Raw genomic sequence first — 23617 nt, 5'->3', positions numbered from 1 at the left:
TGAATAGAGCCTATATCAGTTTCCATAGCAGCCACACATTTCTCTTTCTTTTTTTCTTTCTTTTTTTTTTTTTCGATTTGAGCCTGAGCAGAGTAAAAATAAAACGGTGTGGACAGTGATGAAACTCAAAGGGCTTTTACAGGTCGATGAAAACGTCAAATGTTTTTCTACAAGACGTTTCAGTTTTCAAAAGGTTCAAATAATACAGACTGGACTCTAGGTTCTGTTTAGCTGTGCGTTTGTATTGTGATTTTAATACCTTTTTATTCTTATTCTGTTTTTAAAGTGCCCATATTACACTATTTTCTGATCTATGTTATAATGTTTAACACACAAACCTTGTATATTTAGGCTGAGTTCTTCTCTCAAACAGAAAACACTCATGTCACTCCACTGTCTCCATGTGGTAATACTACACATCCGGCCCTCCAAGCCATTTTCTGTGGCCCACAAGGGGTTTAAAGGTATAATTTATTATTATGTTGTGACTCTGTGCCTCTACTACATCTCCCACAATGCACTGCAGGTGTTTCCCGTGAAGTGACTGTATCTCGCCACCAGAGAGGCCAAGAAAACATCATCAAATTTCCCCAAAAATATCCAAGAAGAGAAAAATTGATGCAGAAGGGACGGCTATTTCATGAATGTTACTGAAGGAGTAATGTGAATGTTTTAACTTAAACCTTTAAATCAAATCAAATCCACTTTATTTCTACAGCACATTTCATAAACAAAACAGTTTCCCAAGTGCTGCACAAACACAGATAAAACATATCCAATAGAAATATAAAGTAAAGCTCTTATTAACTCTACTAATCCTCATTAAGACAATAAAACTAGTCAAATCAAATAAGAGCAAGAATACCAGTAAATATTAAAAAGGTAAAAAAAAAAAAAAAAAAAACTACAACATACAAATAAACAAAATAAATAAATATGAAATGAAAAATCAAATAGACTTTTACAGTTTTGTAACATATTGATATTACAGTTACAGTTGCAGTTTGAACTTTACAACCGGCCCTTTGATGACAAACATGATCCAAATGTGGCCCTTGGTGAAAATGAGTTTGACACCCCTGTGTTAAAGGGACAATTCGGAATTTTGGTTATAGGACCTCACTTCCTATTGATCCAGAGTGTTGGAGACGTGTGGAGACACTTTTTTAAATATTCCATCCAGTCCTTGTATTTGCAGAGGTCACTGGTGCTAGACTAGTGCATGTCAATGGTCATAGTTATCCTGCCACTAAAAACAGTCTTACTCACTCCACAAAACACCCGAAGAAAATCTATTATTACACCAGACTGTTGATGTAAATGTCTGTGTTGATAGAATAATTTTAGAAGTAAAACCAACCTTGCATTTGAAGGATTTATGTCTGAGCAGCAGTGAGTTCTACTTCCTGATAGAAAGCTTTGGCAGCGGCGGACTGATATATGAGAAAATAGTCCCTCAACATGCGACGATTCATGCGACGCAAGGGTAGTTTTACTGTTTTTAGTGGCAGGATAACTATGGCTCTGCAAATACAAGGACTGGATGGAATATTTAAAAAAAAACAGTATTTCCTACAGAAAATTGGTTAGGCAAGGCGGGGATTTCGTGCACAAAGAAGGAAGTGAGGAGCGATTCCGTGTGACAACCGTAGTTTTGCGAGGATTCACGTGGTTCGGAGGGACGTAGTTAAGGCGGGGGTCATTTTTGGTCAAGGCCTTAACTATAAAGTGCTGCTGGAAACACTCTGGCTCACTAGGAACTGAGGCCCAATGTCCAAAATGATGAACTGGCCCTTTAACTTGAAAACTGCTGCTTCATGACATCACAAGGTGGAACAGCGCATTTTGAACTTTTTAGATGTTACTCAAACATGTATGAATGAAACAAAACACAACTCCAGCTTTGTTTTTGATGAGGTAGCAACATTATAGCGTGAATTAAAGCTCCCAAGAGTCAATATTGAGGAATAAATGCATAAAAAAAGTTTATACTGTGAAACATCCCAGACAAAGCCATAACATCTCCATGGAAACAAGCAAATATTTCCATTTCCATTGTTTCCATCTGTTTTCGTATTTCACCCTTCATCAAATTTAGACTTTCTATTTCAAAATTAGTGTTCATTTCACCACGAAAACTGCTATAAAAAGCCTGTTCCAGTGCAGTTCTTGGCCTACATTAAGTCCTACCTCTGCACAAAATATTACACAATGAGTCCTCCTCCAGACTCCCACATTCAGAGAGATCCGTGCTGCCCAACCATCGAGAAACATCAGATCTGGGTCATTAAATTTAGACTATTTCATGTTCTATTATGTCGTCTTTAAGGCCAGTTTTCTCCACGTATCTGCAGATAGACACGTGTAAGGGTTATGTGCGTGGAGAGTGGTACTTAAAAAACACTATGTAACTTTTCTGGTGGAGGGTCTGCCCATTTTGCTTTGCTTTTTCCACAGTTTGGTGTTTTAAATGTGTTAAAATGTTGTGACATCTTCAAAAACATACATAGAGTTGTGTTTTGTTTCATTCACACGTTTGAGTAGTCCTGAATTATTAGTCTGTATACATCTCCAAAGCTCAGAATGCTTTGTTCCACCTTGTGATGTCACGAAGCAGGAATTCAGTAGAGATTGGCAATTCTACGGCTGAAATGAAATGACCCAAATGATTCTAGTGAAGGTGTATGGGTGTAAAAACAAAGTGGAGCACTGTTACAGCCCCAGGCCTCCACTTCTGACGTGTTTTGTGTATTTTCATTTCTTTTGCTGCTGTCCTGATTCCTGTTGTGAGAGCCCTGGTCCCTGATTGGTGGGGCACATCTACACCTGGCCAATCCTGCCTCACCTCCAGACTCCTCCTCCTTTTTAAGATGATTCTCCACATGTGTTCGGGGCTAGTCTGCCATTTTATGTTTGTGTGTGTGTCTCTTTCATGTCAGTCACTCGTTTGTACTAGTACTTGTCTGACTTTGTTGTGTTGAGACACTTGTTTAGTTCTGTTTAGTGCTTTTTTATTTTGTCACTTGATTCTGTTTGTGGGTTTATGTGGTTTTACTTTGGGGCACTTGTGTTTTAGTTTTGTGTGTCCCTTAGTTTAATCACTTGTTTTTGTAGAGACCTGCATGACCCATTTTTTGGCACAAAACTCCTTTTTATTTTGTTTCTTAGTTTAGGTTATTTTCTATACATATTTTAGCCTTGAGTTACCCTTTTACATTCCTGTTAATTAAACATTGCTTAATTTATTCCATTCTCCACCTTGTTTTTTTTTTTTTTGTTACTTCCCTGACCCCAGCGAGCCGGGTTGTAACAAGTATTTGTATTACCACATGGCATCGCAAGGTGGAATAATACAGTGTTTTCTGTTTGAGAATAAATATGAAAAAAGCATAATATGGGTGACAGGCAGAGGTGGGACCAAGTTTTTGTTTTGCCAGCCTCAAGTCTTTGACCTCAAGTCTGAGTCAAGTCCCAAGTCAATGACAGGCAAGTCCAAGTCGAGTCTCGAGTCCCTGGCCCATAAGTCCAAGTCAAGTCCCAAGTCAAGTCCAAGTCGTCTGCTTTGAGCTTCAAGTCATTTCAAGTCTTTAAAGCGAAGTACCTTAGATTTTTGCAATTTATATGAATTTTAAGATAAATTGTACTTTAAAAAATCATAGTAATTTATATATGAGTATATAAGAGTTGTAGAAATTAATTTAGTTATTTTTTCCTTTTTAAATGTCTTGACAAGATCTTAGTGTGAATCATTACGGTCAAAACAGAAAGAATTAAGATTTAAAAGTGTTTCTCAAGTCACAGGCCTCAGGTCTTTGCCCTTAAAGACCAAGTCGAGTCCCAAGTCTTAGTTCATTTCATCTAGTCTCAAGTCTCAAGGCCTGTTTACATGAGAAAGCTTGCAGGTCAAAACAACAATATATTTTATCGGAAGTGCCTTTCGTTTAGACTGTGACGGCGTTTTTGGGGCTTAAAAATGCAAAAATCTGAAACGTCCCTCTAGAGTGGAAAAGTTGAATACACTCTGCTATAGCGTTTCCCAAGATGCAAAACTCTGGCCAGATCTGCTCACGTCACGTACACGTTTACGTCACATACACGTTTACGTCACATACATACAGTACAAACAGTTTGTCGGATGGCATGCATACCCAGTCGAATTCCACACACTTTTGCGTCACCGTATGCACGCAGATTTCCTCCCGAACACGCTCATCTAAACGTCGAATAAAAAGTGAAGATGCGACGCCACTTTTGCATCTTCTGTCCAGGCCGTCATCATATAAACGTAGCTTTAAGTCCTAAAAATAGTGACTCAAGTCTGACTCGAGCCCAAATCACGACTTGCAAGCCCCCACCTCTGGTTACAGGTCAGATCTGTGGAGAGCCGAACCCACTGAATGCATGTTTTTCAAGGTATGTTTGATCAATAACAACATCTGTAATTAAATAAATGATAGACAAATTAAATGCAATACTGTGGAACATTTAAGTGGTGGTTTCCCGTACTCCCTGGCGGTAAAGTTACATAGTGTACCTTTAATAGTAGAAGTGCTTTCAATCAGAAAACCAGAGCTCCTCTTGAAACACTTTATAGCTGCATCAATCAGTGTGTTTTATAAGCCCCATTTCTAACAATAGACCAGAGGATGTTGCTGCAGCACGTTCACTTCCAGTAAACAAACCTTAAAATATAAAAATAGTAAAGATGCACGGTCTTCCAAAAGCTTGTCACCATAGAGATTTTGTGATTATTTCACCTAAATCTTCAACAGTGCGGTAACAATTTGATGTTGCATGCATGTTTTCCAAGTCATTTTTGAGCAACAGGTTCTATTCACACTTATCGGAAAACGTCTGGAAACATGCGGGTGACGACTTTTTGGTGTCTGGGCATTTGATAAAACCCTGGATTCAGCAGCAGCGTCTTCACGACCTGCCAAAGTTTTCAATGGGAGACGTGGCTCTAATTGCTGAGGATCTGCCAAACGTAAGGCTGAGACTGAGCCAAAACCAAGACTTTTAAAGGACAAGACCGAGACAAGACAGAGACTTTTAAAGGCTGAGACTGAGACAAGACCAAGACTTTTAAAGGACAAGACTGAGACAAGACCAAGACTTTTAAAAAATGAGACCGAGACAAGACCAAGACTTTTAAAAAATGAGACCGAGACAAGACCAAGACTTTTAAAAAACGAGACCGAGACAAGACAGAGACTTTTAAAAGACATGACTGAGACTTTTAAAGGACAAGACTGAGACAAGACAGAGACTTTTAAAGGACAAGACCGAGACATGACCGAGACTTTTAAAGGACAAGACCGAGACATGACCGAGACTTTTAAAGGACAAGACAAGACCGAGACTTTTAAAGGACAAGACTGAGACAAGACCAAGACTTTTAAAGGCTGAGACTGAGACAAGACCAAGATTTTTAAAAAACGAGACCGAGACAAGACAGAGACTTTTAAAAGACATGACTGAGACTTTTAAAGGACAAGACTGAGACTTTTAAAGGACTGAGACTGAGACAAGACACAGACTTTTAAAGGATGAGATCAAGACAAGACAGAGGCTTTTAAAGGACAAGACTGATCATTTTATCAAGTCAAGTCTCAAGTCCTAAATATATTGACTCAAATCAGACTCGAGTCCAAGTCACGAGTTGCAAGTCCCCACCTCTGGTATAAGTTATATATAAGTTATCAAATTGTTCTAGATAAGTTACACATAGGTTATGTATATGTCCAACTCATTACAAATATGCCATGTATATGCCCAAAATTGAAAAAAAAATACATCGATAGTTCAGCGTATGCCAGCGTTTTAGGGAAATTCTAGTACGTCGGCATACGCAGGCTAAATCGTCAAGGTGTGACAGAGCCATAAGTGTGCACATAACAGATACTGAACGAATGCAAAACAGATCAGTGGAGACACACCCACGAGAAAAGTACCATAAATTTAAACTTTCAAAAATGTTTAATCAGAAAAATCTATGAGCAGAAGTATGTGTAGTCATCCAGGTAGGTTTGTATAAGAAAAACGTTTGTCCATTTAAGAGAAATTGATTTTCCTTTGCCATTAGCAGAGACAGCTCGTACCTCTCCGTCACCGGCCTTTCAACATCCCATTTCCACTTGGAGAACATAAAGCATCCTTAAAATAGCCGCAGTATGAGAAACATCAACCAGAAGCCACCTAATGTATATAATTATAGAGATGTATCCGCAGTAAGGGCTGCTAAAAGGCTTTGGTAGTACTCTACAGAGACCCCCCTTAGCGATGCATGCCGTCTGAACCTGGGTCACGCTCGTTTGGATCAACTCTCAAAGACGAAGGACACATGACGGATCAGACAAACTGGTTTCAAAATAATGTAAAATTAGGTCGCTAAATTAAATAACATTACCATTACTATTTTTTTTATATAAGCATCTGTATTCCAAAAAATGTCAAGTCAGATTTAAAGTGCTTTTTAATCATCTGTTTACACATTTCACTTTTATTTCTTTAGTTGCGTTCAGAAAGTTTGATTTCCTAAAACTCTGTTTGAGGAATGGCAATGTATTAGATAACTACATTCAACTATGGATTCAAGAGTTGTTTTGACTTTTTTTGTTTTCCTTCCATGCTGTGGTCCAAAGCAAGAAAAATATCTGATGTTTTTTTTTTTTTTTTTTGCCGAAACATTATTTAAAAAAAAAAAGCTTTTGGACATCGATCATCTGAGTCTGCTATGCATTTTTTCACTTTTGTATTGCTGCATTTGCACCTCTACAAGAATTTTGGTGTGAGTTTTCTGTTTCTTTTTATTATTATTATTTTTTCCTCACAATAATTAATAAATAATTTTAACTCTAATATTTGATTGAGACATCCCTTCTGACAACATAAGGTATGTTATATTTTGTCATGTTTTTCGTTGGGATCTTATGTTCCCACAGCTCTATGCTCAGTCTTTTCTAAGATTTTTCCTATTTCTAAGTTTTTTCTTATAAGGAAACTCTATCTCAAGTCATTTTCATTTTTTTATTTTTACCACAGTTAAAAGGGATGATTCAGAGTCATTTCAACCTTTGCACCATGACGTCTACATTATATTTGTAATCTGCTGCTGGATAATAGGTTGGGTGTAATTGACGACCAAATTGGAAGAAATTGGAATAAAATCTGATGGAAATTGACGATAAAGGAAATACGAGAGCATAGGGTCTAATTTTGGGAAAAAAAAAAAAAAAAAAACATACAAAAAAACTTAGAAATGAGGGAAGAATGGGCTGTGGAAACATAGGCACGCTCCCTTTTCATTAATAAAATCACTTTAAAAATAGGCGTCCATAATTTTTATGACTTTTATTTTGCATATTTTAATTTTGCTTAAATTTTTCTCATTTGGATGACAAAATTATACGATGTGCTTCAGGATTTTTATCGTCCGCAAACCACGAAGACTTAGACAAACTTTATTGATCCACAAAAGAAATTATTTGGAAAGGAAAATTATTTGGAAGTAAGCGTTGTGCTCCGTTTGTGTGCAGTTCTAATTTCTCAACTTTCAGAAGCCGGAGCAAAGTTTTAACGTCGCTGTAATGCCAACAGCAACTAGCATGCTAACGGCGCACCAGCTTTACTTCCCAATTCACCAACTTTTACTTTACTGCACCGAAAAAAAAATCTTATACCATCAGTTTGTCTCCATGAAGTTGATTTCCTACTGTGGAACATTACAGGCAAAGCGAGTTTTGTCATCAATGTAATACTAACAACAACTAGCATGCTAACAGCGCATCAACTAAACTTCCTGATTCGCCAAATTTGACTTTATTGCATGAAAAAAATCTGATACAGCCCTTTACATAGGCATAATCATTTAAGAAAATAGAAAATAAACCACAAAAGAATTAAAGTAGTTTTTCCATTTTTTACAATTTATTCATAGACATCTTTTTACAGAGAAAACAGACATGGTATAATTTATTTAAAGAGTCGGCTGGTCACCATTAGTGGATTTTAAGAGTCCCAACAAAAGAAAAACATATAAAAACGCTGTGAACCGGAGGAGGCAGTCCAGTTGTTCCTGAATCAGTTTTTCTTGGGTTGTGCTGCCATGTAAAGAGCCATCAAACAGTACATTACGCCCCCTACTGTCAGAGCCATGGTGGTGCGGTACAGCAGTTTGTCGGCGTAACCTCCCTTTAGATGGACTGGGGTACCGTCTGCCCTCTGGAACACACACAAAAACAAAACAATATTAGTCAAAACTCTTGGATAGCTACGCATTTTTTCCACAAATTTGGTGTTTTTTAAGCGTTGTCTCACCGCTTTGTTGCGCCGTTTCACAGTAATGAGCCACAATCTTACATTTTTTGTGATTTTATTTGAGAATATATTTGTCAAAGAACCAAAGAATGTGTGTAAGTTTGTAGGAAGTGATATGAGAATTCCATTTACTAGCAGCAGAAGGAATAAAACTAAAGTTATCAAAGGTTCCCACAATCATGGAAATCCTGGAAAACTCATGGAAATTGAACATGTCATATTGCAGGCCTGGACAAGGTGATGGAATTTTGTAAATTCAATGAACGTTTTGGGAAAGTTATGTAATTTTAGTATCTCTTTCACCAACTACAGCGTTCTGTTAAGTTCTCATTAGGCTATTACGATTATTTACGAACATCTGCACCTTTTGTTAAAAAGAGATGACAATAATTGCACTTTATTTTATTTTGAATGTTACAAAACTATAATACCAAACAATAAGGTCAGTGGAAAGGGTTAACATTTCAAATTTAGCCCTAAAAGTCTGATCAATTCTACACATGTAGGTGTCATAAAGTCATGGAAAATTCACTGTAGGTCATAAAAAAGTTATGGAAAAATTTTGAAATTTTGTTAGTGAAAAAGTAGGAACCCTGTATTTAATAAAAGAGTTAGTTGAAAATAAATAGCTGTAATAATAAGTATAATTGGACTTCAGAAATGCTTAGAACAAGTCTGAAAATCTTATGGACTTTAAAACTGCACTGGGTTTCTACCTGTGACGCAACAATCCTGGTAAAAATCAAGAACTGTTTTGTGACAGCTCAAGGAAAACAGAGTTACTCTCAAGATTCATCAAACAAGTGTAAATTAAGTTAAATACAACTCCAGGTATGTTTTTAAAGAGGATATGTATAATGATAATAAGTTTAAAAAGTAAATTTCCGAGAAGAGAAAGAAGAAGAAGAACTTCTGGCAGGCACCTCTTTCCTTCATACGTACTGTATATCTCACATTATTACTGCAGGATTCAGGTATCGCATTCACCTCACACAGTCACACTTCTGTAGAGTGAGGAAACCAGCTCACAAGATCGAGCGACGTTTAATTATAAAGAGGGATTTCCTTTTGGCTGTAATTGGCTCTCACAGACTGCAGGGGGCCTCCTCGCAGCTGCGCCTCAGCAGGTCGGGCAAAAGCCTTTAATTAGAAAATGGCCCAGGTCGATTTGTGATTTCTGCTTGTTCAATGACTCACTGGAAATGGAAATTATAAGGTCATTAACCACCAGTCCGGGCACGTTTTAAATTAAAAAATGAGTCAGTGTCAACAGCCTGTTTTTGAGTGGTGCAAATTTTCAAGGACTATCCAACTTATTAACAAATATAAAGTTTTAGCAGGTTTATCCCAGAGTTAACAAGTTCAAATCAAATACAGCCTTCACTAAAAACAACTGTGATGCTGATTTATTCGTAATTACAAAAGTTGGTGATGTTATAATTTGGGGTTTTGGTTCAAGACGATTATCCAGTCAGAAAGCAGAATGAGCCTCGCTTGAGTCTTGCACTTAGGTTGCCAGATTCAATGCTGAAATCGAGTTGGTTTAAACCTAAAATGACTCACTCTGTTCTGAATCGTCAATACCTAAACCCCAGCACCTGCACCCAGACATTAAGCAGTGCTAGAAAACTTCTCTATGGTCTAAGTAACTTCTAAGGTGGATCAATAATGGAAAAAAATCATTATCACGATTATTTAAATGATTATTTTTTAGTTACACGATGCATTTATTCAGCATTTCTATCTAAAAAAAAACACTTTGTTGTTCACGCAAAACTTTCAGATTCAAAATAAATATAGTCTACAAATATGAACCTTCGAGCAGTTTTGCGACGTATAAAACATAAAATGAATAAAATACACCCACTTATACGTGAAATAAGGCATAGAAAAACATAAATGTATCCAAAATAAACTATATCCAGCTGCTCTACAATCTCTATATTTTTTTAAATCTAATAAATATACTTATTTGTATTAAAAAAATCATCCCAAAATAAACTTTGTTAAGCTTTAAATCCTTTCAACCCGTTATTACTCAAGATCGTTTGACACACAAATCAAAATCGCGATCAAAATTCAGTTAATTGCAGAGCCTTATGTTATTTCTTTGCCTGGAATGTTCCACAGTAGAGCTTTAAACATATCTCATTTGCGTTTGTTCAATTAGAGGTGTTTTTAAAGCTGAAAAATTACTTAAAAAACATTAAATCTTAGCATGTGCAGGCTTGCTTCTCCATAGATCTGACCATAAATCTGTCTCCATTGTGATTACCAAATTTATTTCCAAACTGTGGATTAAACAAGACAAACTGGACCCTCCACCAGAAAAGTTACACAGTGCATCTTTAAGATTTTCATTTCACAGCCTTGATTTGAAAGCATTCATTTCGACACCAATAAACCCCCCCCAAAAAACATTATGTTACATGTTTTATTCCTTGGAGAGTGTGATTGGTACTCTGCCTTCTCTCTTATTACTGAAGCTCATTGATTAACTGATCTTTAACATCCATTTGTCGCCTCCAAATTCTCTGGGGACTTGAGTTATTGCAGTTTAAAAGGCCTGTTCAGTGGGTCACGATCTCATCCCAAATGAAAGATTCTGAATAAAACAAACTGCAGCGCGCTAATGGGAACACGATGTTGCTTTTTAATCTGCTTCGGTTTCAAACGGAGGCTGTGACGATGTACAAATAAATAATGCGGTGAATACTCTGCAAAACGTAGCTGTGAGTGCTCTTGTGATTTGACAACGCAATCAAAGAGTTTTACAAATGGCAAAACGAAAATGTGAACTGATCCACTGACTTTTGTGTTAAAAAATACGGCTGTACATATAAGTTTTACAGTACTTGGCAACCTGTTTTGAGTATGATCAAAGATGTTGATCCCTCACTTATTTCACAGGAGTAACTACTATTTGTTTAGTAAGTAATGTTTTGTATGTACTTATTATTATGATTATTATTTATTTTTTATTTATTTATCTTTTTTAAAATGGTGCAACAGTTTGGGTTTGTTCTCGTTTTGTTCTGTATTTTTGGATGTAAAACACATTATTGTAATATGTTTGAAATTGTATATCTAATGGAATTCAATAAAAAAAAAAAAAAAACAAAAAAAAGTACAAAAGTGCAAGCAATAAATATCGGAACTGTGAAAATACCGTATTGAGGGATTTGGATATCATTACATCCCTAGAGAGTAGCATTTTTTTTCTCCATCAGTACTAAAATGATTACGCTGCGCTGCCAAATCCTACACATATCACTGATTAAAGAAAATAAAATTGGAGAATAAAGTAAGTACAAAGCAGTGGGCATGTACCAGCCTCTGAGGTTGGAACACAAATTATAACATGACCTTGCCAAATCCATTTTTGTAATGCAAGTAATGCTAATACAGAACTGATTTAAAGCATTTTCTTCCGGCTTTTTAGTGCCACTGCTGCAAGATTAGTCACAGTCCAAAACAAAATCGCAATTTGAATGGACGCAATTAGTAAATCACTAGGGATGAAACTATATCCAAATCTCTCAATAAGATATTTTCACGATATAAATCTCACGGTACGATATTTATTGCGATATAATTGTAGACAGGACAATTTTTGCTTTTAAAATAGCCTGACAAGAATTTGGTGTGAATTATTTCCGTTATAATCCCAAGAATTCACGTAAAAAACATATTTCTTCAGGTCATTCTTCATATTTCAGACTTTTTGATAATTCTTCTGAACAAAATCCTATTATTATTAAAACATAAATCGTAAATTTAATCACAGTCTCAATGCAAGACAGATAAATCAGAGTAAGACTTTTCCTCCAAATTGTTCAACCCCGTTTAGTAGAAATGCACCAATACAGCTTTTTTAGACACTGACACTTTTATTTTAATTATCTGCCAATTTAAACTTAACAATACCAGGGTAGGGATGAAAAATGGCGCTTTATTTCCTTAAAATACAATTCATTTTTTACACAAGAGATCCGATTGTGTTATGAAACTGCTATTCATCGTTTTATTTAACCTTTAATTAATCAAACTTCTAAAATCGTGTAAAACAAAGCAACAAATAAACAGCTTTAGTCAGCGATAATGCGAAGAGGTAGATTGTAGTTAGAGCGCTCACTGGATCACTGCTGAAGTAAAATAATAATGATCAGGTGCTCTTCGGAGATCCCAAGTGGGCAAATGACTGACTGGATGAAAAAAGGAGATCCGAGGCACTCTGATATACTTTGCTATGATTTTATTCGCATTTCGACTTAAATCTTCATCACGGAACGTAAAATTGACAGGTGTATGTTGGAGGCATTTAACAGTGTATATATCCATTTTTGACGTACATTTCTATTCTGATGCATCACTTTGTCTCCTTTGTATGTCAAAAAATGTATTTATACACAGTTGTATCATAGCAAATCATAGCTAAGTATTTCGGAGTAACTCGGATCTCCTTTTTTCATCCAAATAAACAGCTTTGTATGAATAAATTTTCAAACATTATGAGACGTTCAAGGCCAAAATCAGCCTGTGAATACTCTTATTAGATCCAATTAAAGCCCAACCATCATCGAACAAATACCTGATCCAGCTCATTTTTTTAGTATCAGTATCCGTATCAGTAATCCCTACTATTGAGTACGATTGTTTGTTTGTCCCTGGAAGAACTTTTGCAGATCTGGCACCCGATACATACCAAGTAGTGCAGTGTTATTTCCTTAAAAATATGTTTTAAAAGAAATAACTTTTTAGACAAGAAGAGATCGAACTGTCATTTATCCTTCAAATAACAACAGAACAGCTTTGTGTGAGTAAGAGTTCAAACACTGAGACATTCTAGGCTCAAAATCAGCCCGTAAATAATCTTATTAAGTTCAATTAAAGGCCCAGACAGGATCTCAGCTGAACCAATATTAATGTTTCTTATCCGTATTGGTGCATCTCTAATATTTAGTACAACAGTTTTTGTTTGTGTGTTTTGTACCTGGAATATCCTTTGCAGATCTGGCACCTTGTTGGACCCCATGTACTCGACCACAGCCCCCGACTCGGACACCACTTTGGTCGGTGATGCGAAGATCATCGTGGGGGGCTCCGGCAGGCTCGGCTTCAGCCCCTGCAAACAGAAAATTACAAGGACAAATATTTAAATGATTGGATATTGTTTTAAAGGTGCACTTGGTAACTTTTCCGGCTTAAGGGTCTGCTTGTCTTCATGGAGATGTTATTGTTTGCCTGGAATGTTCTCCAAAGTTATCCATAAAATACGCCCACTCCTCATTATTTCTAAAACTGTGCACTGCAATCTTTCCATTGCAAGTGTTTCATGTTGTGTTTTTCTGGAAGCTACAATCGTCACTACTTTGATTAACTTCGGAAAAAAAAATCTGTAAAAACGTATCCTTGAATCCTATTGGAGTCAATTGATTATTGTTATTGAGATTCGTGCATCCAAGTTTTTTTTCATTCAGTCATTTTGTTAAACACTATGAGCAAAACAATGCAATTTCATAGTTCTTCTTTAATTAAAAAAAAATTCAAAAAGAAATCACAATTACAACACCAGTGTGAATTTGATATTTTTCCACAAAGGTTCATCTCTTGTAAGACCCCCCCCTCATAGTCTAATCTTTGCCTCAATAGTCTAAATCAGCGGCCAAAGAGCCACTGGGGAGGAGCGACACACACACAAAGATAAAATAACGGTCCACATCTGTGCACATCTGTAGGAGTAATGATTATTATCGGTAATTGTGTGTGCGAGTATCAGCTGTGAAATTCTGACGCCATTCTGACAAACTCCTCATAGTCTAGAGCGTCACCTTTTCTGCCTTGTATACACAACATGGACTGCGACTCTAAACCAGGACTAAAACCAGGACTAAAACCAGGACTAAAACTAAAGGACTAAAACCAGGAACTAAACCAACTAAACCAGGACTAAAATAAGGACTAAAACCAGGACTAAAACCAAGACTAAAACCAAGAACTAAACCAGGACTAAAACCAGGACTAAACCAGGACTAAAACCAGGACTAAAACCAGGACTAAAATTAGGACTAAAACCAAGACTAAACCAGGACTCAGGACTAAAACCAGGACTAAAACTGGGACCAAAATCAGAACTAAAACCAGGACTAAAATCAGGACTAAACCAAGTCTAAACCCGGATTAAACCAGGGCTAAACCATGTCAAAACCAGGATTAAACCAGGACTAAAACCAGGACTAAACCAGAACTAAAACCAGGACTAAACCAAGTCTAAACCAAGGACTAAAACCAGGACTAAAATTAGGACCAAAATCAGAATTAAAATCAGGACTAAACCAAGTTTAAACCAAGACTAAACTCAGATTAAACCAGAGCTAAACCATGCTACGATTTAGACCCCTGTTCTAGATAAAACTCAGCATTAATGTGGTATTAAAAATAACACTTTTTGCTTTAGGTACTGATGTATTAACTTAGATATACAGGTAACTTTATTGGAGTAATAAAGTTGGATTAATACGTGACAGATTTAGTCCAAAGATTTTATTTATTTGTTTTTATTTTTATTCTAAACAAGGATTGCCTGGGCCGCCTTAGTCTTGTTAAAACCTTAAACCTTAAACGGGAAATACTGGCAATCAAATAGAAATGTCAGAAAACTCAAAATTACAGTTTTTGGCAGAACCTAACCTCTTGTATCCTGTATATATTTTGATCCAAACCAGAAGTGGCGCCCCAGTTTCTTCAATACGACTCATTGTGTGAGGCCAACACTGGGCCTGTCGATACATGAACTCAATTGTCCACAGATAACGATCAGCGCGGTGGCTTCCTGTCCAACATAAACCCATGTGTTATTTTCACTGAGAGGACCAGGCTCTGCTGCAGATTTGTCCAAGATGTGAGGATGTCAAAATCTAAGAAAATAGAAAATATCTACGTACAACAATATTAATGATTCACGACACTAAAAATGTTTATCTTGAGTTTCAACACTAAGGAGCAGGTTTGATACTATCACAATCTACAATCATAATTTTAATTAAAAACGCACTTTATTCAATACAGTCGTCCCTCGTTTATCGCGGGGGTTACGTTCTAAAAATAACCCGTGATAGGTGAAATCTGCAAAGTAGTCAACTTTATATTTTACAATTATTATAAATGTTTTAAGGCTGTAAAACCCCTCAGCACAAACTTTACACACTTTTCTCAGACAGGACAGTTACAACACTTTTGGCATCCTTCTTAAAACTTGCTGCTGTCGCCTTTTTCTTATTTTCCTCTTTCTTTATGTAACAAACTGCCCGCACCAGCCCGCACCCACCCATTAACCCGAGATTATATCAAACTTTTGCGCTGCATCCACCACGAACTTAACCAAGACTAAACCAGGACTAAACCAGGACTAACCTAGGATTGATTCCAGGACTGAAGAGGAGGACTAAACTAGGATTGAACTAGGACTAAAACAGGACTAAACCAGGACTAAACCAGAACTGAAACAGGACTCACTGTCGGGACAGGCTCGGAGGTGACCGCATGAGAAAGAACCGACGGAAAGCTCCGCACTTCATGGTAAGTGCAGCAATTTCCCAATCAAGCTGCACTTCATTTATGTAAACATTCATGTAAATTTGTCAAGCTGAACACGTTCTGTACTGTACAGGAGACACGGCACGGAGGAGATTGATTGACAGTGGTCTACAATCCCTCAGCCAATCAGGATGCAGGGGGAGGAACACAATACACGGGCTCATAAGCTGTAAAAAAAAAAAAAAGCAAAATTGCACTTAAAAAATCCACAAAACAGTGAGGCTGCAAAAGGTGAACCGCGACAGAGCGAGGGACGACTATACAGTGTAATCCTCAGTTTAACTTTTGTCTCATCGTGTGGTCTTACGCTACTCACTTATTCCAAAACTACTCAGGAATGGTCCAATTTTGTCCAATTTGTGTGAAACGTTTCAGAATCCAAACAGAATTTGCATTAAGGCCGCAAGCGTAGGCAATATCAAAGGGTCAATATTCGCAAATCGCAAAGACTGGAATAATTTAAGAAGCTTCGTATAATTGTATTTGCAAAGAAGATATCCTCTTTTATTATTCATAAACCCAATAAACCTGTAGCTTGAACATCTTCAAAGATGCTCTGAAGTGCATGTGATTACAGTAATTCAGATTTGAAATGCTTCTGGTGAAAACGCACTCTGAACTCAATCCAAAACAACAACAGCCCAAAAATTGCCATTAGATACATTTCCAAAATCATTAACCCTTCATATGCGGATCCTTCTGGTGAATTTGCAAATATAAAAAGGGCTTCTTCTGCTTGTGTTTTGATGTGTCAGGTTTAATTTTTATTGCTCCCACTCTCCTCCTCCACACGCACTAAAATAAGGTAATATTGAGATTTATTTTCTAAACTGCAGTGGGTGAAGCAGCTTCCTCCAGATCAGAGCATCACAATCAAGAGGCACTTCAAACTCAATCTGAGCTGGACCCAAATGACCCGGCTGTGAGCGAGGCCTTCGGGGACAAAACAGAAAATAGAATAACATAAATCTTACCAGGATGTAACACAGGAGTACCTATAGCTGAAGGAAGAGCCTACTGTGTGTAAGATTATACGAGTCCATAAGTTCCATGTCTAAAGAAAAATCAGGACTGGGAAAAATAAATCACCTCCTGGTCTGAGCCAAACTGCTGTTATCGAGAGATTCATGGTTTTGTGTTTAAATACAACGCTACACACTTTCCCCCACCCACTCCCCCTAGTGGTCAGCTTCTGTCATGCGCTGATTGAGTGACAAGTGGATTTAACCAATCACAGTGAAGTTTGAACTCTTAAAAAAAAAACAGAGTAACCTCTTGAGAGCAGATAAAATGAAACTAATCCTAATCAAACCAAAAACAGCAGCAGTGTTTCCCGGAGTGTTCCCCTTAGGCAAGACGGAGCTGGCGAAAAAGGAGCAGGAGGGGGGTTACGTGGAGATGATCGTAGTTTTACAAGGATTCACGTGGTTCAGAGGGACGTAGTCAAGGTGGGGGCCACTTGTTGTCAAAGCGACCTTAACTATAAAGTTCTGCAGGAAACACCGAGCAGGATCTAGGACAGATCTGGGCATTGTACAACTCCCGGGCCACATACGGATCTTTATTTGACTCTGACTGTCCTGTTCAAGATAATTTGGAATTACAAAATAAACATATTTTATTTTTATATTTAATTTGACCTCATACATGGACTAAAGCTGCACTGCTTTTATTTTAGAGGCGTTTTTAAATGACATTTTTTGTAAGGCAGCCTCACTTTTTCATTACTTAGTCATAATATAAACTCTTACCAGTCTGACCAGCTCATCAAAACAACGCTATGTACGGCTTTTTATAAAGAAATACAATTAATATTATGCAAAACTGAGTTACATTTTGGCCCGGCCCTTCACAATATTTTCTGTTTCTCATGTGGCCCCACGGAAAAAATAACTGCCCACCTCTGATCTAGGATGAAGCTCTTAATAATCATGATAATCATAATAATCATGACAATTACTTTGGTACATCGCTCACCCCCATACACTGTGCAGCTTCAGGTGGGGGTCTGCCAACTGCTGGTCTTCATGGCAATGTTACTGCTTTACTTTTTCAGTAATCCTTTTATTTTACTTGTATATATTAAAAATAAATCTGTATATTTGTATTGAGAAAACTTGTTTAGTTTTTTATAATTGTATTACCATTATTTTGCTTTTTGTTATTGTAATTTGTGAAATTCTGCGTCAAGGTAATTTCTATTGTTTGTTAAAGGAAGATATTGGAAAGAACAAAAAGTTAAATAGTGTATTCATTCATTCTCTATGCAAAATCCAAACCAAACCACCTCTCCAGCCCCATTAAGATAAAAGGGTGTCTGACCTACAGTAGCCCAATAACAGTGGGGCGTTGAGATAAAGGACAAAGCAGCAGTAAAGGTCGCGATGTGCCCAATGAGACGCTGTTATTTACTCAAACTGCTGATAAAACCTCCCCAAAGGTCAAACACACAAACATTAGCTAACCTTTAGGAATATATAGGGTGGAATTAAGTTGTGAAAAGGAAAGCAAACATGTGAGAAAGTTAACAAAGAGCAAAGCAAAAGACAATTCTTCACATGTGATATAGTGAAAATATACTACAATAAGCTATAAATATGGTACAGTATTTTCCGCACTATTAGGCGCTCTGGATTATAAAACACACTGTCATTAAATGGTCTATTTTCGAACTTTTTTCACAAATAAACCGCACCGGACTTTAAACGAAACACAACAGTTGGATGGGTCAGTGGTTTTGTTTGTGGCGTTCACGGTGACTCTGGGCTTTGTTCAGTTGTGGCGTGTAGGGAGGGTGCTGTCTGGGACCGCTGGATTGTCGGCGTGTTCGCAGTGACTCAGTTGTTCAGTTGTGTCTAGAAGTGGCACATTGCACTCGCTTTTTCGGTTCGTTCCTCCGTTCTGTTCCTCATCGGCGTGGAGTGATGAGTGTGGCTGTGGGTGTTTTTCGATGTGTGGTCGCTGTCTGCTCCGTGTGTGTTTGCGTTCGCTGCAGGTGGTGCGACTTAGTAGTTTACTGAAGTTGTGCTGGGACACCCGAGAGGATTTGTGTATAGAGTAGGGATGGGCATGATTAATCGATTAATCGATAATTGATCATTAAGAATTTCATCGATTACGTTCATTTTAATGGACAAACCGAATGTAGGTTGCTGTGCGTAGCGTGACCAAACGGGTCTGTACATGTAGCTCTCTGTATCAGAAGGAGCGAGCAAACACAAACAGTCGGTCAGTCTGCAACGTACCGAATGCGTATTTAATGATGACTTGTATAAGAAATTCCACGCTTTTCGTTGCGTTTGGGACAAGTGTGAGTCCATGTGCACAGTGTACAAAGCAGCACATATGTTTCGGTGTCCAGTGGGAAAAAGTTTTGCCAGGTGAGAGTCGCGCAATGTCGATGACGAGTCCCAACCTCCCACCCCCCGTACAGTGTCCTGGTTTTGACAAACGCTAATATGGTCACACTAACCTGTATTCCACTGAGTCATGTCTTTTAATCCAACAGAAATTGACCACATCAGCAACACAAGAGCTGTAGTTTTATCTTCTCTTAGTTTATGCAAATTAGCGATGCAGTTTTAAGTTTTGTTTCTGTGAGAGTTGCGCAAAACTGAATTAAACACATTATAATCTCAAACGGGCTGATGTGGCTCTAGAGTCGTTACGGTTTATGTCGTAAAGTTGAATTTATTTATGCAGATTAGTAGTGCAGACAGTAATAATAATGACGATCATTTTAATATAAAAACGTTAATGATTAATCAATAATCGATCGTTACTTCTTCCGAACAATCGATTAAGAAAATTTCAATGAATGCCCATCCCTAGTATAGAGCGCTCTTGATTGTGGGGCATACAGTCGTTTTTTTGATGGGTTTGGAGGCTTAAGAGCGCACCTAATAGCCCGGAAAATACGGTAACTAAGCTGCTCATTGTCCAACCTTCAATAGCTCAGATGTTCACAGAAAAAAAAAATTAACCTGACCTCTCCTAGACCAATGCGAAGAAAAGGTGGACTTTGTAAATACGGAACTCAGAACAAACAGGTAAACAGAAAAACCGGTACTTGCTGCCAAAATAATTACCAGTGAACTTCTACCACACCTTGAAATTTGTAACATATTATTTTTGGTTGTAATTAACAAAAACAGCAGCAACAAAAAGCAAAACAAACTAAATCCATACGTGGACTCAACTCGTAACTCATACCTCATACAGGAGAAAGTCACGAGGAGTTATTTTAACTACGGTAAAATGATACCACATGTAGCATTTACATTAACCTATTTACATTGAGGCTATCCTTGGATGCAGATATTACTAAAATTAGGGTGACCGGATTTTCAAAATAAAAAATAAAAAAACTGGGACATCCCTGGTTTCTGGTGGTTGGTAATAATAAAATTGTGAATCAAGTGCATAGTTAAGGAAAACTGTTCTGCACTCGCCACTAATGTGAGTCAATTTATGTATATATATATAACTATTTACAGACTCAGAGTCCAAGCCGTACACAAATAGACACACACCCACAATACACTACATTCATATATAAACACACCACCAGCACACACATACACATATAAAAAATAAAAAACAAAAAAACATAGTGATGCAAGGTCCATATAGCTAAAATACATCTAGCTGGCTCTTCCAACATTTCCGGGTGTCAGAATAATACTGGGTGTCACTTTCCTTTATATCAGCCAAGCATGTTATAATTCTAGGGCTGGGTATCATTAAGAAGTTGCCGATACGATACATACCTCGATACACAGGCCACGATATGATACATATCTCAATACAGTGCACTTTCGATTCAATATGATATATTTCAAATTGATTCGATATGGTTCAATAAAAAATAAAGGCTAAATCATGGCTGTGACACTAAAAGTCTTTGTTAAACCACTTCTTGTGCAAAGTTAATATGAAACACAAACATTTTAATCATCAAAACAGTAAAAATATCAAATGTGTTGCATAAATGAGCTTCCTTTCACTCCACAAGCAACAAAACTGTAGCTCTGTAACAAAATAATTTAGTAAAACATGCCTAAAAATACTCTTGGTGATATATCGATACAGTAGCCCACAATATCGATACTGTATTCATCACATTAAACGAAACCATATATCGATATTCCGATATTTTTGCACACCCCTATATAATTCCATTTCTTGATTCATTTAACCTACACATAAATTTATACATGAGGTTCCTCATTAGAGCCTAGAATGTGGGAATATTTGCAGTCACAAACAAAGCACTACCACTTTCCCACCTTGGAGTCTTTAGCAGAATTCTGAGAGCATCATTATGTGCCACCTTGAACTTATTCATCTTTGCTTTGCTGTAATTACACCGTAGGAGAGCTGTGTTTAGTCACATTTTCTTTGTGTTTTGTTCATTTTTAAGCAGCTTTTTCGTGTTATATCGAAGGCAAGGATCAGATTAGTCAAAAATATCTGAGACACCTGGGACATTTCTTGTATAAAACGGGGACAAATCTGCTGGGAGAGGGGACACAGGGCTCAAAACTGGTACTGTCCTGGGTAAATAGCGACATCAAGTCACGCAAACCTCAAATGAAACTCGATGCTTCGTGATGTGGAGTAAAGTTGACAGTCGGAACACCTTGAGAGCACAACAGGGGGTCATCTGAGGTAGTGCCAGTTTACGTGCGCGTTCATTTACACAGTTTTAAGTCCTAAAAATATAAGAATTGGCTTTTTAATGAGGAAAACTTAGGAAAAACACTGAACTTTTCAAGTTACGTGCATAGGTCAAAAACGTGACATCCGATTAGCACCGGGCTAATAGGATGTAGCACTGAGCCTCACATCTAAACCCGCAATTTACAACTTCTACCATCTACAAAACAGCTCGAAAACACTGAAAATGACACTAAATAACGTTAAACTGACTTCGTAATGTATAATCTAACACGTATTCGCCTGATCCGTGCGGCCCCGGTGTTTGCGGTGATGTTGGGAAACGTGAAGGTCATACTCTTTGGTAACCGGGCTGATATTGGACAATAATCCGGTTGTCGGCGCTTACCTGCGGGCTGTAGGCGGTGGCCGGTGCCGCTCCCGTAAGTTTCTGTGTGAATCCGCTGAATTTATAGTACATTTTGTTACTGAAGGACGCGGAAAGGTGTTACCGTCCAGCAAAGTCCGGCGGCTAAGGGTCTTCTCGCTGTGGCCGTCGCGGGAAAGTGACGTAACATAGAGGCGCCTGAGTGAAAACAGATCTGCGATATTTGCGAATTTGCTGAATTTGCGATATTCGCGAACTATTTTTATTTTAGATTTTTTTTAAACTGCAGATTTTCGTTTTGTAGATACAAACAAAAACGGTACCTTATAAAAGTATACAGTTCACATGAAAAAAAAAAAAAAAAAAAAGCTAAAAAACACAGCAATCTAATCCACTTTATTTATATAGCACATTTCATAAACAGTTTCCAAAATGCTGCACAAATACATAATCATAACAACAATAATAAAATGATAAAATAAACGCTCAGATTTAATCAAACTGAATTCCCCTGAACTGAAAATCAAACCAAAATTGTTCCACAAAATCACATAAAGATATACAGGAGTAGAATTACATGCATACATACACGTGATTTAATGTTCCAACAATATTCTTAACAAGTTTATCCTAAAATAAGAAACTATAATAGACTATATATACTATAGTAAACAGATTTATTTGCCTATTTCCTGATTTAAGGTGAACTTATAGTGTGAGAAAAAGCTTATTGGGCTACTAAAAATAAATTTGGAAACCTTGCCTATGTCATTTATCTGAAAATAATTAGTCTATACCTATCAATTTACCAAAAATAACTTGAAAACACATAGAATTTATACTGTTAATGCTTATATAGACATATTGACAGTAGGGTTGTGGAGCAGTAAAGGTTATTTATAATAATCTAATAATAGAAAACTTTGCATAATGGTTTAAATGTGTTAATTTGCATATCAGTGTTTATTTTTTACATGCTTTGTTATTGAGAAGTAATTTTTTAGTATCATGTACATCCCATTTTATTGTTTTCCATATCTGTGTAAAGATGTGGACTAAGGCAGAGTGATGTCACCCATAGTTTTCGGCTCCAGTCAAATGAAGCTCATTAGGCCTGCAGTTATTGAGGCGAATTTGAAGCAGAGTTTGGTATTAGGAACTGGAATTTATTTATAGAAAAAATAGCATAATAAAGACACCAGAATCATGTACAGTGACTTAATACAAACATTTAAGACAAAAATGCCAAAGCCAGAGAGGAGTTTTTCAATGTGAAGTTAATTGGAAACCATTGATGGAGCTGTAAGCGCCCCTATACTCACTCCCCATTTAGAACACAGCAGAGAGTGGGTTAACTTGTTCCATTTGTATATACAAGTTCTATAGTTTTGACTAAAAATAAACATGTTATAGCAGAAGACCTCCTCAGCTGCTTGTTAGAAGCTAAAACACTTTGTCAGGTTTCACGTTTTGCAGATGCTCCAGAGTTGCCATGTAATTAAGACGTCACTCTGAAAGATAAATATCCGCCGGGAGTCAGGGGTGTTTACCTGTGTCACACTTTAGTCTGTGGAGGGTCATTAAAACACTGTCAACGCGAGGGCCCGTCACAAACCTGCTCACATCACTTCATCTCAAGTTATCGGCTAGAAAGGT

General features: G+C 37.2%; 1 protein-coding gene across 1 annotated transcript; it reads right to left on the bottom strand.

The window, feature by feature from the left end:
• Positions 1 to 7907: 7907 nt before the first annotated feature.
• Positions 7908 to 22134, bottom strand: LOC110174588 (cytochrome c oxidase subunit 7A-related protein, mitochondrial). The gene is made up of 3 exons (XM_020940694.2): positions 21983 to 22134; positions 13313 to 13444; positions 7908 to 8223 (listed from the first exon to the last, which is right to left on the bottom strand). The coding sequence occupies exons 1-3, from the start codon at positions 22052 to 22054 to the stop codon at positions 8083 to 8085; spliced, it is 345 nt and encodes a 114-aa protein (XP_020796353.1). The 5' UTR covers positions 22055 to 22134; the 3' UTR covers positions 7908 to 8082.
• Between the last annotated feature and the right edge of the window lie 1483 nt (positions 22135 to 23617).

Source organism: Boleophthalmus pectinirostris, unplaced genomic scaffold, assembly GCF_026225935.1.
Source record: "Boleophthalmus pectinirostris isolate CB_2022bp ecotype Guang Dong unplaced genomic scaffold, ASM2622593v1 HiC_scaffold_14, whole genome shotgun sequence".
NCBI classification, from domain to species: Eukaryota; Metazoa; Chordata; class Actinopteri; order Gobiiformes; family Gobiidae; genus Boleophthalmus; species Boleophthalmus pectinirostris.
Note: the sequence above shows the minus strand (reverse complement) of the source record. Positions and strands in the feature narration are given on the sequence as shown.